The sequence below is a fragment of the Cyrtonyx montezumae genome, unplaced genomic scaffold, assembly GCF_038088225.1.
Source record: "Cyrtonyx montezumae isolate F1298 unplaced genomic scaffold, pur_monq_1.0 scaffold_3, whole genome shotgun sequence".
Lineage (NCBI taxonomy): Eukaryota > Metazoa > Chordata > Aves > Galliformes > Odontophoridae > Cyrtonyx > Cyrtonyx montezumae.
The window spans coordinates 80,972,456-80,987,775 of record NW_027072034.1 but is presented as its reverse complement, the minus strand read 5'-3'; the positions used below and the strand labels follow the sequence as shown (position 1 = coordinate 80,987,775).

The 15,320-nt window shown below is 46.9% G+C and overlaps 1 protein-coding gene across 2 annotated transcripts; it reads left to right on the top strand.

Annotated features, from left to right (window-relative positions):
- The first annotated feature begins 3,980 nt into the window (after positions 1 to 3,980).
- DRD3 (dopamine receptor D3) lies at positions 3,981 to 13,771 on the top strand. Of its 2 annotated transcripts, none has more exons than XM_065740773.1 (6): positions 3,981 to 4,262; positions 9,857 to 9,969; positions 11,138 to 11,280; positions 11,757 to 11,953; positions 12,880 to 13,123; positions 13,483 to 13,771. In XM_065740773.1, exons 1-6 carry the CDS (start codon positions 3,981 to 3,983, stop codon positions 13,677 to 13,679), a joined length of 1,176 nt encoding a protein of 391 aa, XP_065596845.1. In that variant the 3' UTR covers positions 13,680 to 13,771. The 2 variants fall into 2 exon arrangements, with proteins under 2 accessions (XP_065596845.1, XP_065596844.1); XM_065740772.1 differs by having other exon boundaries at positions 12,778 to 13,123.
- Positions 13,772 to 15,320: the final 1,549 nt, after the last annotated feature.

The following is a 15,320-nucleotide window of genomic DNA, read 5'->3' as shown; positions in this document are numbered from 1 at the left end:
TGTGCTGTAGACCCCTTCATGTGTTGTTCACTTTACAGCCTGACAGCAAAACCTTCTGCAAAGGACACCTATGAACGTGTCACCTGTAGAGACTAAGCAGGCTCATTGTGGTCACCCAGCACCATTCATCAACCTGCCCTTTAGCAGGGTTGGGTGTGAGCTCACAGGCTTGGTGCTGATCATGGCAATATTGAGCCCTGTGGGGCATTTCACACTTCCACCTCCCCTAGACAGGCTAAAGCTGGTGTTTGGGCATTGAAGCAGTTAGTTGAAGGAGGAGGAGCTCAGATGATGTTTTTCTTGACCCCTTCCTGTATGGGAAGTGTTGAATCACGGCCTGAACCACTGATTGATCTCCTGAGATGAGCACTGAGTCAGCCACAGGAACACAGGTGAAGGCAATGCACCTGTGTGACCAGAAGGGGTGGAATCTGGCTCTAACTCTCCTAGGCCATGTTTAAGAGCTGACTGCCACTGGGGAAGGATCTTTCTGAAAATTGTTCCCTTTGGACTCTTCTCACTGCAAGCCTGGGACACAGATGAGCATTTCATCTATTTTTTTTTTATTATTCTCTTCCACTACAATAATTTTTCTAGTTATACATGTGTACAAATACTATTTGAACTGTTTATTATGTTAACTATAAACTTCCCTAGGAATAATTGCTGAGAGGAACAGGAAAAACCATCTAATGAACATGTGGTTGAGAGGCTGGTACCATCAAAGGACCCTCTATATTAGGGGGTGTTTTCAGTTTGTAGAGCTCGCTAATAGGAATGATGATGTGTAAGGATGAGGGGAAAGGTCAACCAGGCTGACTTCCTGGTGGAAGTCTGCTATCAGACTGCCCAGCCAGGATGAAGAGACACGATTGGAAAAGACCACTAAGATCATCTAGTCCAACTGTAATGGTTTGCTGATTCTATGGTTCTACCCACTTCTAGTAATAATGTATGTTATCTGTATCAGTTCTCCCTCTTACTGGCCATACCTATCTTAGATATCTACTATCCAGACAGCCATGGTCCTGAGGCACGTTCATCAGTATAACCCATTTCTTTAAAATATTGCTTTCTGCAGTACCTCCTCTCCTTGCCCACCCACAAGCCGGCCCATGGCCACAAGTGCATGAAGCCTGCTCCCCATAACTGTGAGCCTTTTTGTGCTGTGCTGTAACAGGTTGTGGGTACTGCCCAGTCCCACCAGGGCCGCTTGGAGCTTCAGGACCCACCCAGGCACAGCCAGACCCGATCTCACACCTTGGGGACCATCTCTGAAGCGCTCGGGATGCTTCTCCATTGCCACCTTCCCATTCGGCTTTCCCTCTGCTCGCAATCCTCCATCCTAGGTTTAAGGCAGATTTCTGTAACTCTGCTTTTTAAGATCCCTCTCTCCTTTGATCTTTTAACTAGCGGTTTTTCAGCTCCACGCCGCAGCTGCTACCTCACGTTCCCACTCACTGTACACCCAGAAGGGCTTCGTCCCCCTCCGCTTCTCCTCCTCCCCGCCCACCCCCGGGGCGGGGAGGAGGCGGCACCGATCCCGAGTCCCGCACGGCCGCGGCTCGGTGGGCTGGGGTAAGTCTCACTCGCCGCCGGCCCCTTCCCCTCCCCAAGCCCCCTCGCTCCCCGCGTCCCGATAAGAGGTGGGAGGGAGCCCGGCGGGGCTGGGGGCAGCGGGGCTCTCCCGGCGGAAAGGGAGATGATAGCGCTTTGGGTTGCGATGACGAACTGGAGGGACCCCCTAGTAAACCGTGCAGCACGGAAGCCTTGTGCCTTTCGTTCGTCCTATCGGTTGGCTTTGCTTATGGGCTGGGTAACCGCTTCCCGTGCTATGGACCTCGTTTTTGCCTCCCCAGACAGTGGAGACGTGTCGGTGTATAGCGAGCCCTGACTTGGGTGGTCGCAGTGGGGCAGCTCTGTGGAATGCCAGTCCTGTGCTCAGCAGCAATGCTGGCTCCACTGGAAGTGAGTTCTTCACATCCAGACGGGGTTTAACTTCTTGGTCGGGGTCAGGCAGAAGAAAGAGAAGAGGCAAGTGCAAGCATTTGTAGATGAAACGGGCACAGTAGGAGATAGCTTCACCCTGTCCTGAAGGATGTCTGTGCTGGTGGGACAGGGAAGATCAGCTGCCATCATCCCACTGAGCCTTCGTCCTCTCTCTACCACAAGCTGGTATGGGCAGCTTAGTTTCGAGGATGCTTCTATGAAAGGGATTGGAGCAGTTATCACCTATCACACAGCTATGAGTGCATACATTGTGGATGCTTCTCTTCAGCGGTAAGATGGAGCAAGGAATATTATTTATAGTGCTGGCACTGCAATGTTCTGTCCTTGCCTTTAGTACCTGTCATGCTGATAATGAGTTTAGCAATGGGAGCACTAGTCAAAAAAGAAAAAAAAAAAGAACAGATAAAAAGGGATTGAATGTCATAGGACGACCCTGGACAGCAGCCTTCATATACCTAGAAAAAATCAGCCTCCTGTATCAAAAAAGGAAGGTTCCTGAGCACAATCACAAGCCCATTGTAAGAAAACAAAAATTCACAGCTTGCTTCATGCATCCTTCCATTATTCCATCCCAAACGACAAGTTGATTTTCTCTTCAGCACAGGAAGTGTATCTTCCAGCCAGGCATGGAATACAGAGAGCACAATATGGATGAGATGGGGGCTGCACTGAAAAATTTGGCATGCTAAGCAGGGTTGAAGCTGAACATCATTTGAACAGAAGGCCTGGGATGGGAACACGTTGCAGGAGAGGAGTAATTCAGCCTGTGGTGCTCACTGTGAGGCTGGCAGGGTTCAAGAGCCTTCTTGAGCAGTGCAGGTGCGATCACTGCCAGGCTGCTGAGCTCTCAACTGCACAAAGATATGAAAGAGGTTTTTTAATGAGGGAAGAGGGAGAGTCCTTCCCTGGGAAAAGATAGGAGCTCCAAGCTCTCATTTGGGTAACTGTGTTGGATCTTCTTAAGTGCTACAGACTGCTTTGTTTCAGACTGCACTTATGGCCTAAGTCGTGCCATGGTGTGACTTTGGTGTGTGTTAAAACTGCCACTTTCATCATAGCTGTATTGGCTGGTAAGATGGACTGTTCAGATGAACGCAGTTGAATATGAAAACCTGAAGGTTGAATGTGAGCCAGTGGTGTGCCCTGGCAGCCCAAAAGGCCAACTGTACCCTGGGGTGCACCAGGCCCAGCACTGCCACCAGGCAGGGAAAGAGATTGTCCTGTTCTGCTCTGTGCTGTGCAGCCTCATCTCCTGCACTGGTGCTCCTCACATACTGCAGCTGTGGGTGCTACAGTTTGAGATGGACATAAAGCTATTAGAGTGCATCCAGAGGAGGACTATGAAGATGGGGAAGGGTCTGTAGGGCAAGGTGTATGAAGAGTGGCTGAGGTCCCCGTGGTGTGCTCAGCACAGAGCAGAGGAGCTGAGGGGAGGCCTGATGGCGGCTGCAGCTCTCACAGGGAGCAGAGGGCAGCGCTGAGCTGTGCTGTGTGTGACAGCGACAGGGCCCGAGGGAACGGCATGGAGCTGTGTCAGGTGAGGGGCAGCTGGGGGTCAGGGACAGGGGCTGCACCACAGGGCGGTGGGCACGGCCCCGATCTGATATAGTTTAAGGAGCGTTTGGACAGTGCTCTCAGACATAGGGTTTGCATTTGGGCTGGTGCTGAGTTGAGCAGGGAGTAGGACTCAATGATCCCTGTGGGTCCCTTCCAACTTGAGAGCAGACTTTAATTCTCTGGTTCCATGATAGCAAATGAAACACTGCATTCTTCTTTTGGTTTAGACTCCATGAAAAACAAATGAGGACAAATGAGAGTATAAAATTTGAGCAGAATAAAGACCTCTAAATTTGACTTGAAGTAGCATCACAAATGAAATATGACAGACATTTACTGACTACTGAAAGTTGTCATTCTTCAGAATTCTTGTATATCTCTGTTTTTACTCATCTCTTTGCAGCAGCATCTCCATGGCACTCTTCACAAGAGCCAGCGGCCATCTTAACACCACCAGTTCTGTTCCCTGTGGGGCAGGTAACACAACAGAGCCTGACCTGCCACGCTCACACACCTACTATGCTCTCTGCTACTGCATCCTGATTTTGGCTATCATCTTTGGGAACGTGCTGGTCTGCTTAGCTGTGCTGAGGGAGCGCACCTTGCAAACCACCACAAACTACCTTGTGGTAAGCCTGGCAGTGGCAGACTTGCTGGTGGCTACTTTGGTGATGCCATGGGTGGTATACCTGGAGGTGAGTACGTCTTGGAAAAGTCAAGCAGCATTGAACCAAGGTGCAATTTAGCACACACTCATGCTGGTTGTCAGAATAGGCCAGTTCTGGTACAGGTAAAGCTTGTTTGCATTCCAGCCTCCTGGCTAGCTCGGGGGCACTTGTGTGTGTGGTGACCCACAGTTGGCACTAGGAGACTGTACTCAAACTGGAGAAATACACCGCACCCCACCCTGAGCCCAGCTCTTCCTGGCACAGCCCAGCCTCTTGTAGTTTGAATGGCAATTGGGCTGCTGCCAATGATGTCAGCTTTGGGTTCCAGTGTGCTAATAGCACTTGAATTTGAGTGTCCTTAAAGCTACCACTACCAGCCAGGCAGGTTGCCTGTGGGCACTATGATGGATCAGGAATGGCAGAGTGAAGCAAGGGGATAGAAATATCTTACAGAAACTCATCTCAGAGTTCAGATCAATCCCTGCCTGCTGGCCAGAAAACAAATGAAAGTGGTCAAATTCTCATCTCTTGTGGAGTTTCAAAGCCTTAATGTCAGCGATGATAGGTCAGCTCCAAGTAACGTTACCTAAGCAGGGTAACAAAGAGATGAAGCTAAGGATCATGCTCAAAAAATCTCTTTAAGTCAAGAGAGGGTTTTAACAATGACTTCAAAGGATTTATCAAGCCCTCAGGGTCTTATTCTCACTTCCCCAAGTTTTGCACATTGGACTGGTGTAAGTCTGTACTAGAGAGACAGTGCAGTATAAACAACACTGTCAGAATCAGGCTAGCAAAGATGGACTCCAAATTACACCAAAGCCATTCCAGCAGTAAACATTTTTTGCTACAGTAAATATGGGGAAGTACACTTACAGCTGGCATTTGTATCTGTTCTCTTCAGCATTTCTATGCTAACTCAAGTAAATTTGTAGATCCAGAAAAATTAGTGAATGCTGATGAGCCATAAGCTTTCAGCTGTGCCCTGTCAGCCCTGTTCCCATGATAACAGAGACAGAACAAGCCTCTGAGCTATGACCTCTACAAAGCCTTGTGCTCCTTCTCTAAGGGGCAAGGTGGGATCAGGCCACTGGGTGGGCAAAGCATTCTGGTGACAGCTGCCCACCTTTGGCTGACCTCCTTCCCACAAAGCAAAGCAGCAGAGAGAGATTTTGACTTGTGTATATGGACTATACAGTGCATGAATAGAAAGTAAGACGTTACAGAACAGCTCCAGCAAATGCCAAACCAGCTGTGCATGTGCAAAGATGTCTGATCAAGCAGCAGTGGAATGGCAGTGGTCTGCAGCCCTCCTCTGTCAGCAGAGCATGTTGAATAGCCAGCAGATCTCTGAAGTCTGGCACTAAGTGAAGGCATTTCCCTTATGTTAAACCAAGCCTCTCTCAAACTGTGTCTGTTGCAGATTCAGCAAGACTGCAATTAAGAGAAATTAAGGGTCTGTTCTGTGTACAAGCATAATTAATTAGTGAGGGCATTGATAGTTAATTATTTATGCATAGGATCACTGTGGAATGAAAGAACAAAGAGAGCATCATAATCCTCCTTGTGTGATCATGTTCCTAATGGAGTTAGTAGTGATATTTAATCTGTGTGGGGCAGTCCTGGAGCTGCTCTGCAGGATGTGTGCCCCTTGGTGGTGTTACCTCTTGGAGAAGGAAGTGGTGTCAGGGAGATGGGGACAATAAAGAAGGAATATTACCTCTAAGCATAATTCCAGTCTTGAATGAAATCACAATATGCATTGCATTAGGAAAGACTTAAAACTTGCTATTGCTGTGGAGAGTGTGGCACAGGGGCACATCTGCAGATCAGCCTCTGCCCCCAGCAGTTTCCCACTTGTCAGCTGGCCTGTCTGAATGCATGCTTTTAGTTTCTCTGGCCTTGCAAAAGCGTAAGTGGGATTTCTCAGCTGCAGGGTGCTAATGGCATCCCCAAGAACTTTATCTTTATTACAAAACTCTTAAAGTGACTGAGCTTAGAGGCACAGCTGCTTACATCATGCAACTTTGTGTTCATGCTTAATTTATTCCTATCCATGCGTCATTATTTTAATATGATTTACAGAGATTCCTTTGTTTATTTTTAGGGATCCAGGAGAGTGAAGGATTTGCGTAAGTTTATGAATGTAGAATAATGGTTTTTAGATTGGAAGACTTCCTACATTTAAAAATAAATAACACTGCAGTTCTGTGGGTAAAGCAGGCTGGTCACCATGTAGGATAAGGTGAGAGCCTGACCTAAATGGTCCATAGGGAGCATTAGCTGTTCTGTCTTTGACAGAACCAGGATTTTATCCTAGACTCTGTTCTCAGTTCTGCTGCACACGCACTGAGTGGTAATGAGAGATTGTATCAGCTCATCTCTATGAGACTTGCTCTCATCTCACAACCATGCAGTTGTGAGGTGACATTCAATTAATACCTGCAATGTGCTTTGAGATTCCTGGATGAAAGATTCAAGAGGGATAAAGAATAGGTGCCCTGCCAGCACATGAAAACCATGGCAAGATATTGCTTCTGTAACAAAGATGAGTGGAACAAGAAAACAAAGAGCAGATATAAAATTTAGAAGCATGAACAAGGCCTATAATTAAAAGGCACTTCTTTGTTCTATTCTGGAATAAATTCTATATTCTCATATATGTAAACTTCAGCTTCTTCACTGACTTCTGTGGGGCTGGCTCTCAATGCTGACCAGAGGAAGTTAGTATGGGTTTTAAGCCCAACATTTTGATCTGCTAAGCATCCTATGAATACACGCAGCAGCTTAATGTGCAAGTGATGTGATCTGAATGTATCATCCTGAGGGGGTTTGCTTCAGAGCTATTCCTATCACTGGCTTCTTCCGTTTAAATGGTCCTCATTCCAAGAGCTTCTCTCTGTGCTTTGTGTTTAAATATGCTCGGGACCTTAGCAACTCCTTCCATCAAGTCCTTGCACATCTGCTGGTGTAGCAGCAGCTGGCCTCATGGATCTGCCAGCAATTCCTGGTGAGATATTCTTCAGTCTTCACAGGTCGCATGCACATTGCATTGTGTTTTGCCTCGTGCTACAAAAATGTTCTTAACTGGGTTTTGCTGAAATGTTTTCCAGCATTTCTAATTATGAGATATTTCAAAGTGGGCAAGCAGGTTTCAAAATCTGCAGCTAAAGCACAAATGTGGGATTTCCTTTAGAAAGGAACCTAGCTGGCCAAGTTTCTGATTTCAGGGGGGCAGCCTTCATTTTGTACACCTTGTAGCTTTCTAATTGTGCAGCAAATCTCTGAGGTAGGTTTTGTGTTTTTTTTTCTCTTTGCCTGCTGTTTTTGAAAAGGAAACAAAGGAGCTCTGAAAGTATCAGAAAATTCATAAGACAACTGGAGATGAAAGCACAGTTCCTTTCTGTGTTTTGCAGGCTGATTTCCATTTCCCTCCCATGCATCCGTTCAGTGTCAGGGGATCTAATGTTCCTCTGACAGTCAGTTCAGTGCCTGACTTCTGACACTCAGCAGCTGGGCCCAGCAGAGAACACCCTGAAGGCAAAGCTCACCCCTGCAAGATTCTGTGCCCATGTGCAGGAGTGGTGGCACAGAAACAGCCAAAATCATGACAGTTTCTCAGGAAGATTTCTTGAACAACCTTGAAAAACAACATACACAGAGTTCATCAGTGTTGTTTCTCCCTGCAGTGAGCTGCATCACTTTCAGGTACTGATGGATGCCGCAGTGTTGACCCATTGACCAATGAGAAGAGGGGACCCTCCTTATGGCACTGTCTCTAGACTGTCCTGGTATAGGTATTTTCAAGTGTCTAGTTCTTGTCTTAGACATCATCAAAGACAGAATAGACATCATAGAATGGCTTAGGTTGGAAGGGACCATGAAGATCATCCAGTTCCAACTCCCCACTGTGGGCAGGTCTGCCACCCAGCAGATCAGGCTGCCCAGGGCCTTGTCCAGCCTGGCCTTGAACACCTGCAGGGATCAGACATCCACAACCTCTCTGGGCAACCCATTCCAGCATCTCATCACCTTCTCCCCATACCATCTGATACAAATCTCCCAGGAGAGCTAGGATACATTAAATGACCTAAGCTAAGGGAACAGATCGGGGATGTAGCTGGGGGAGCAGGACCTGAAGGAGGAGCACATACCCAATCTAAGAAAAGTGATTTATAAAAAGCTGTGATACCTTTCATGTCTCGTCAGCTTTTCTCTGCATGGCCCCAGAGGCCTGACAGGTAGGTAGCTGGCACATATTCACAGGATCACAGGTCAATTCTGGGGGCCTTGGGAGGTCTCTGATCCCACTCCAACTTGAGGCAGGGTTAGCCATGAGGTCAGAACAGGCTGCTCAGGGCTCTATCCAGTTGGCTCTTGAAAACCTCAAAGAATGGATACTGCACAGCCTCACCAGGCAACCTGCTCCACTGCTTCACTGTCCTAATGATCAGAAAGTTTATAATTACAGCTCTGAACCTCTCTTCATTCAGTGAATGCCTGTTGTCTCTCTTTTTCCTACTGCACACCACTGAGTAAAGCCTAGCTTTCCAGTAATCTGGCTCCAACTCTCTTAATACTTCCCATTAGATACTGATGGGGTGTTGCTAGGTCCCCACAAAGTCACTTCTCCTCCAGGCTGACCAAAGCCTGTTCCCTTAGTTCCTCCTCGCAAGGGGCTTCAGTCCCTCAGGACCACCTCAGCAGCCCTCTGCTGGACTTAATCCAGTTCATCACTGTCCTTCATATGCCCCAAAATCACACTTCAGATGTTAGCTGTGTTCATTCATTAGCCTTATCTGTAGAGTAAGCTGCTTCCTTGTTCATCTCCTGCAAGGAGCAGGTGCTCCTCGATCACCTCCCTCTGAGCCAGGCCAGCATTGCAGCCTAGAGAAGAGCAGACCCACATGCAGCAGTGCCACATTGGAGCACTTTGCTGTCAGATGAAAATGTCACTTGCAAAGATCTGGACATCTGGGCCAAAAGTGTATTTCTCCATCACAAAGATTGGCCACAGCTAAGCTTTTGTGATTAAAAATTCAAAGCAAGCAGAACAAAAGCTAGACAAGGTAGCAACCCAAAACCCTTTATCTGTATAGCTCGTGATTCTCATTCAGATCTAATAATCAAAATCTGTAACTGAGATAAGAATCCAAATGAGGTTCTGGAGAAGCCTCGGGTGTCTCAGGTCTCTGTTTCATACATAAATGCATAAGATTTACAGCATTCTTCAAGCTCAGTGGCTGCAAGAGAACTCCAACAGCTAAGTTGAGGAACACTTTTAGCCCTTAGATTTCCTCAGATAATTCTTAATCAGAGAATGTATACAGTGATATCTGATTCAATTTATCATGCTAAGCCATAAGAAAATGGATAGCTGCTATCTATTTCTGCACCTCGCCTCCCTCTGTAAAAGTAAAGGAGTTACATCGAGCTCCTGGATTCTCTGTGACCCACCACACATTATCCTGAACACAACATAGGTGCCTCAGTTTCCCCTGAGCATCACAGTGAACATGAATTCATCTAGATGTTGAGATGCTTGAAGGAGAGCACCCTCGTATACCTGAAGTATTAGGACTTGATGAAGAACAGGGCTGACAGCTTTGTGATTCCTGATGCAGGTGACTGGTGGAGTCTGGACTTTCAGCCGCATCTGTTGTGATGTCTTTGTCACCATGGATGTCATGATGTGCACAGCCAGCATTTTAAACCTCTGCGCTATCAGCATTGACAGGTGAGTACCAAGTACATACAGGAGAATAGCCCAGGGGGATGTAGGCCCCAGACCAACCACAGAAGGGATGTGGATGTGAAGTTTGCATAGGCAGAACCAGTATCCTCAGGAACATGAGCTTTCCATCAAGTCTATCACTGCCTCTACAGCTATGAATATGGCTTAGCCCACTATGTGCTAGAAGATGCTTACACTTTAAAAAAGTTAGAGATACACAAGCAATAAGACATTATGCATTGATAGTCAGCTACATCCTTATTCCTTCTGAAGGTAGAAACCAGAATCAATCATATAGTTCCCATTGAGTAGAAATTCCTCCCCCCCAGGGAAGATTTATTAAACAAAGTCATGCCATATACATATGGAGGGGAGAAGATTATTGCTGCATAACCTTCAGCCTTGTCCTGGTTTTCTGCATCTTAAAATTTAGCTTTTTCTAGGCAGTAGTGAAAGCTGGGAGCCAAGACCTTAGTACATGTGGTCCAGTTAGGCCCTAGGTTTCCTTCTTACAGGATCAGTAAGGGAAAGAAGCACTACATACTTGATCTTTGTAATTTATGGTTCAAAGCTAAGCAAAATAGACAGCTCTCAGCAATAAGCTGGATCAGTGTTTCTCCATAGGAGCATCTTTCCCCATTTCAGTTCAGTTCTTCCACTGGTGAATATCAAGCCAAGACTCCTGTGCTTTCCAAATGCCAGGCTTGTGGAGCTGTTTTCTAGGGCACCCTGGCACCCAAATTTCCCTGGATACATGCCAGTAGGCAAATCATCTGACTGTCCACAAGACCAGGGAGGGCAGCTGAGACACAGCAGAATGGGCCATGGTTGCCCCAGAGACCACTTCTTCCCAGCAGTGCACACGTAACCTTAGGGGACTGAGGAACTGATCTGGGACCACAAATCTTGTAGTTTCACAATGCCAGCAGTTCTGCACACATTTCTCCCCAGTGCTGCCAACTAACTCTGGTTTCCTTTGTTCCTCCCCACAATACCCTGCTTACCATTTTTGCAAACTGCTGATCCATCACCTGATCTTCTCTCCTTTCCTCTTCCATTCTTCATCACTTCTACCATCACATTCCCTATGTGGTTTTCCTTCCTCCTTTTGAAACATGACACTTTTCCTCCCACCACTCTTACCTTTTTCCGGAGCTTGTTTGGTTCACAGATACACTGCAGTGGTGAAACCAGTGCAGTACCAATACAACACTGGGCAGAGCTCCTGCAGGAGGGTCTCTCTCATGATCGTGGTAGTCTGGATGCTGGCATTCGCAGTGTCATGCCCTCTCCTCTTTGGCTTCAATACTACAGGTAAGTGACATCCTGAACAATAGCACACAGGGTAGGGCTGGCAGTGGAGCTGCCTTTTGTATGGCCAGCTCATTTAACATGGAACCTGCAGGCTTTTCAAGCTATAGGAAATGTTGGGGAACTGGAAAGAGCATCTCAGAAGATCTCAGGAATGGGAGAAAGGGCAAAGGAGAAAGGATCTTCTGAGGAAGAATGGAAATGGAAGTGAGAGAAGAGTACACAGCTGTTGGCCAGAAGAACAAGCCAGATACATGTTAGGTCATGCTAGATGATCTGAGGCAGAGATCATTTTAATCACTGTTTAGGTGACTGATTAGGCCATAGTGTAATCTGAAATAAAGGGGACTGTTTGAGAGTGCTTGCTCTCCTTCGAGTGCCCTTGTCCCCCAGCCAACAAATGACCTACTTTGCCAATACACTCCTTCTAATAAACTGAAGCTGCTCAGCCATTCCTCTCTCTTTTTTCTCCTCTCCAGGGGATCCCAGTGTCTGTTCAATATCCAATCCTGTTTTCATCGTCTACTCCTCTTTGGTATCCTTCTACCTCCCCTTCATGGTGACCCTACTCCTCTACATTCGGATTTACCTCGTGCTAAGACAAAGACAGAAGAAGAGAACCCTCACTCGTCAGGGCAGCTACAATGCCAGCACCAAACCGTGTTATACACAAAAAGTAAGGCCCACATGAACACAGTAGGAACTGTCACAAAGGACAGGGCATGCTTCATCTCTTCAGAGGTTCAAAGCACAGAATGGAAAGCACAAAGAAGGGACATAAAACATTTTTTCATCCCATCCTTCATTCATGTACTGTGGTATTGGAGTTGCAGAAGCTCTGGTTAAGTCCTTTTTTCTCACTCTAGAAACAAAATATCCCAAGTGTATCTGCCTCTGGATCCAGGCAACTAGAAAAGAGCACAGCCTACACCAATGTTTCTTCCGAGCTGTTTTTTCTCAGCCAATGTGACTAATTTATTTACTAATTGATTTTTACTCTATGAAGTTTCATTCTTGAGGCTTCACAGACTTTAATGACCTAAATTATTAATTAAAAATCACTTCATCCATCACACTTAAGAGTTCAAAACACTTATGGGAATCAACTCAATCATTTGAAAGGGATCACCTGGTCACACAAGCCACCCAAGCCCATTTGTTTTAACCATTTTCTCAGAGCAAAGCTACATTAGGAAAGGATCAGGACATTGGGGGTATCAGGGTCAACACAAGTGAGCGGTTAGCAGAGCAGGTGGTTCAGCTCTTCTTGCTCTCATGCTTCAAGTTGGTGGGACAGAGGCAGAGAGCTGTCACAGTCTGGTTCATCCCTCTGATAAGTTAAGGCAGTCCCAATCACCAGATTTTGTGCCATCCCCAGAGGTTAGGCTCAGCACCCAATAAATGATACGGTCTAAGGATAACGCCTACAACTCTTCTCTCTGTTCATTCTTTGAACAGATGAGACGGTTCCCAACTCCTCTGTGGCATCCTCTTTTGCAGGAACACATCAAGAGGAAAACATTGCCAAACAGATGCCAGGGCTCATTTTCTCCTTGTCTCCAGCTCAAATGCTCAGACCAGGAGATGTCTACCAAAAGAAAGTTGCTGACTGCCTTCAGCTTCCAGCGGTACCGCAGCTTCTGCCAAGACACATCCCTCAGCAAGACACCTGGGACTCCACTACACAACAGGTTGGAAGAGAGGAGAAGGAGTAAGATTCCTGGGCTGCAGGTACAGAGGCTTAGCAATGGGAAAACAGTCAGCTCTCTGAAGCTGTCACATCAGCAGCCCCGGATGATCCAGCTTCGGGAGAGGAAGGCTACACAGATGCTGGCTATTGTCCTGGGTGAGTGAGAGCCAGTTCCCCTCGTTTACTGAGTACTAGCAGGGAAATAAAGCAGCCCTCATTGTAACTCAGTAAAAAAGTTACAGCAGTAGTCCTTCCTCCTAAGTTGTGGCCGCTGTTAGTAGGCCACATCTGAAGTCCTTTCCATTCACATAACTGTCTCTGAGGAACCTGAACTCTTGCAAAGTCCCTCTGCATCAGGAATTAATGTCACCTTCAGCATTTACCAAAGGCAGACAGGTGTAAACTGGGCTAGCAGGAAATAGTGGAAGTGCCAGGGAAAAGGGGATATGCATAGGCCTTTTTCCAAGTTATGCTTCTCTCTGAATTCAGAATTTGTTTTCTTTCTCTAAACTCAGGGACATTCATAGTCTGCTGGATGCCATTCTTCTTGATCCACATCCTCAACGCCCACTGCCCAGCCTGCCACGTGCCCCCAGGGCTGTACAGTGCCAGCACCTGGCTTGGTTATGTCAACAGTGCCCTCAATCCCATCATCTACACCACCTTCAACACCGACTTCCGCAGAGCCTTCCTCAAGATCCTTTGCTGCTGACAGCAGGGCCAGCATTTCTGGTTGTTCTGGAAACACACTGAACCTCATCCAAAGCACAGCCAGAATTAAGATTCATCCTGACTGTTGCAATACCTGCTCTCACAGTACAGCCCTGGGGAGATGGTTACAATAGCATCCCTCTGGTAAGGAAGGACCTGCACCTCAGGCCAGCTCCCCGGCCCCATTGCCAGCCCAGATGTCAGCACGCAGGCTGGCCCAGCTTTCCACAGCTGTTCTTCTATGTTCTTTCCCTGTGGTATTTCACACACTAATTTCCAGTAGTTCCTAGGTGAAAATATCCAGATGAGTCCTGCTAGGCCATGTCAACTGGTCTCACGCCAAAGCAGTCTAATGCTCTTCTCCCTGCACAGAAAAACCCACGCTGGGGCAGTCCCAATGTTTCTCCCATTTTCCCCTCTCACTGTACAGGATCCAGAGAGACTCACCAGGGACCCCAGCTCTTACTCCCAAGCTTTGGCTTAGTGGTGCTGTTAGCTACACTTGTTTAACAGCTTTGGGCATAACTACTCATCTCTGCCTTCTACATCTTGACTACTCCATCCAGGCAGTGCTTCCTTTCTTTCCTAATTCAAAGCCAAAACATGGTCTTTCTTTTGTCTGATTGGTTTTGGGGTGGGACACTAGTGGACAGCATGTATTGTTTGCGTGGAGAGCTGCTCTTCATCCTGTATTGTAACTGCATTAATTCAATAAAACACATGTCTAACTGGAAGTTTTGGTGCTTTTGTGGGATATGCTTGCCACATTTGCCATAATCCTTTTCTCACTAGTAGCCCTCTCAGCACTTTCCCTCTGTGAAGCAATCATCTTCCCAGGCACTCACACAAGGTCACTATTAGTGCTTGCCTTTTACTAACACAGAACAAAGCAGGTAAGTGTTTCCTCAAGTCCCACACAGTGAAACACTAGTGATACTGGGAAAGAAATCAATGCCTGCTGTAAAGACCTCCCACAGATAAATTCTGAATATATGGTAAATTCATTTCTCAGCCATGCTTAACAGGCATGTTGTAGTGTTATTCCATCTGCTCAAAGGTGCTAGGAGGCACTCAGGATACGCAGCCCTTGGAAAATTCAGAAGCTCCTCTCCCATAGAGGGAGAGAGGGATTGAAAGCTGCCTCAGGCTGCACATTACTCTCAGGACTGGGAAGCCTGCTCTGTTGGCATGGCACAGCAGGCATGCAGTGCAAGACAGGTACTATGCAGTCTGTGCCCACCCTCACTGTGCTCCACCTGACAGCAGTGGTAGGATACTAAAGGTCTCCTGCGCTGGACACAGTTTGTGATCAAGCCAGCTTTCAGAAAAGCCAGAACGCATCTCTACAGCAGTTTTAAGGAGAGTTAAGAGCCTTTGGAGACAAAAGGGAGCTGGCAAAACTCAAACCATAAGGATCAAGAAGCAGTCTGCCCAGCAAGGCAGGAGGACATTCAAGCACTTCCTACCTAGACATAAATTGCAGTACCTAGACATAAATTGCAGCAGTGGCACAGCACACATGAAAAAATTGACTGAGAAACACCATTTACCCCTTTCTCCACCATTTCTTCAGGCAGATGTTAGTCCCAACCTCCAAAAGGTGGCAACTAAGCTGTGGCAGCCCACATATTGCCAGGGTTTG

Coding starts and splice junctions, on each gene's coding strand:
- DRD3 (XM_065740772.1), top strand. CDS start 3,981: ATGGCACTCTTCACAAGAGCCAGCGGCCATCTTAACACCACCAGTTCT. Junction 11,281..11,756: donor CTTTGGCTTCAATACTACAG/GTAAGTGACATC, acceptor TCTCCTCTCCAG/GGGATCCCAGTGTCTGTTCA. Junction 11,954..12,777: donor AACCGTGTTATACACAAAAA/GTAAGGCCCACA, acceptor CCTCTTTTGCAG/GAACACATCAAGAGGAAAAC.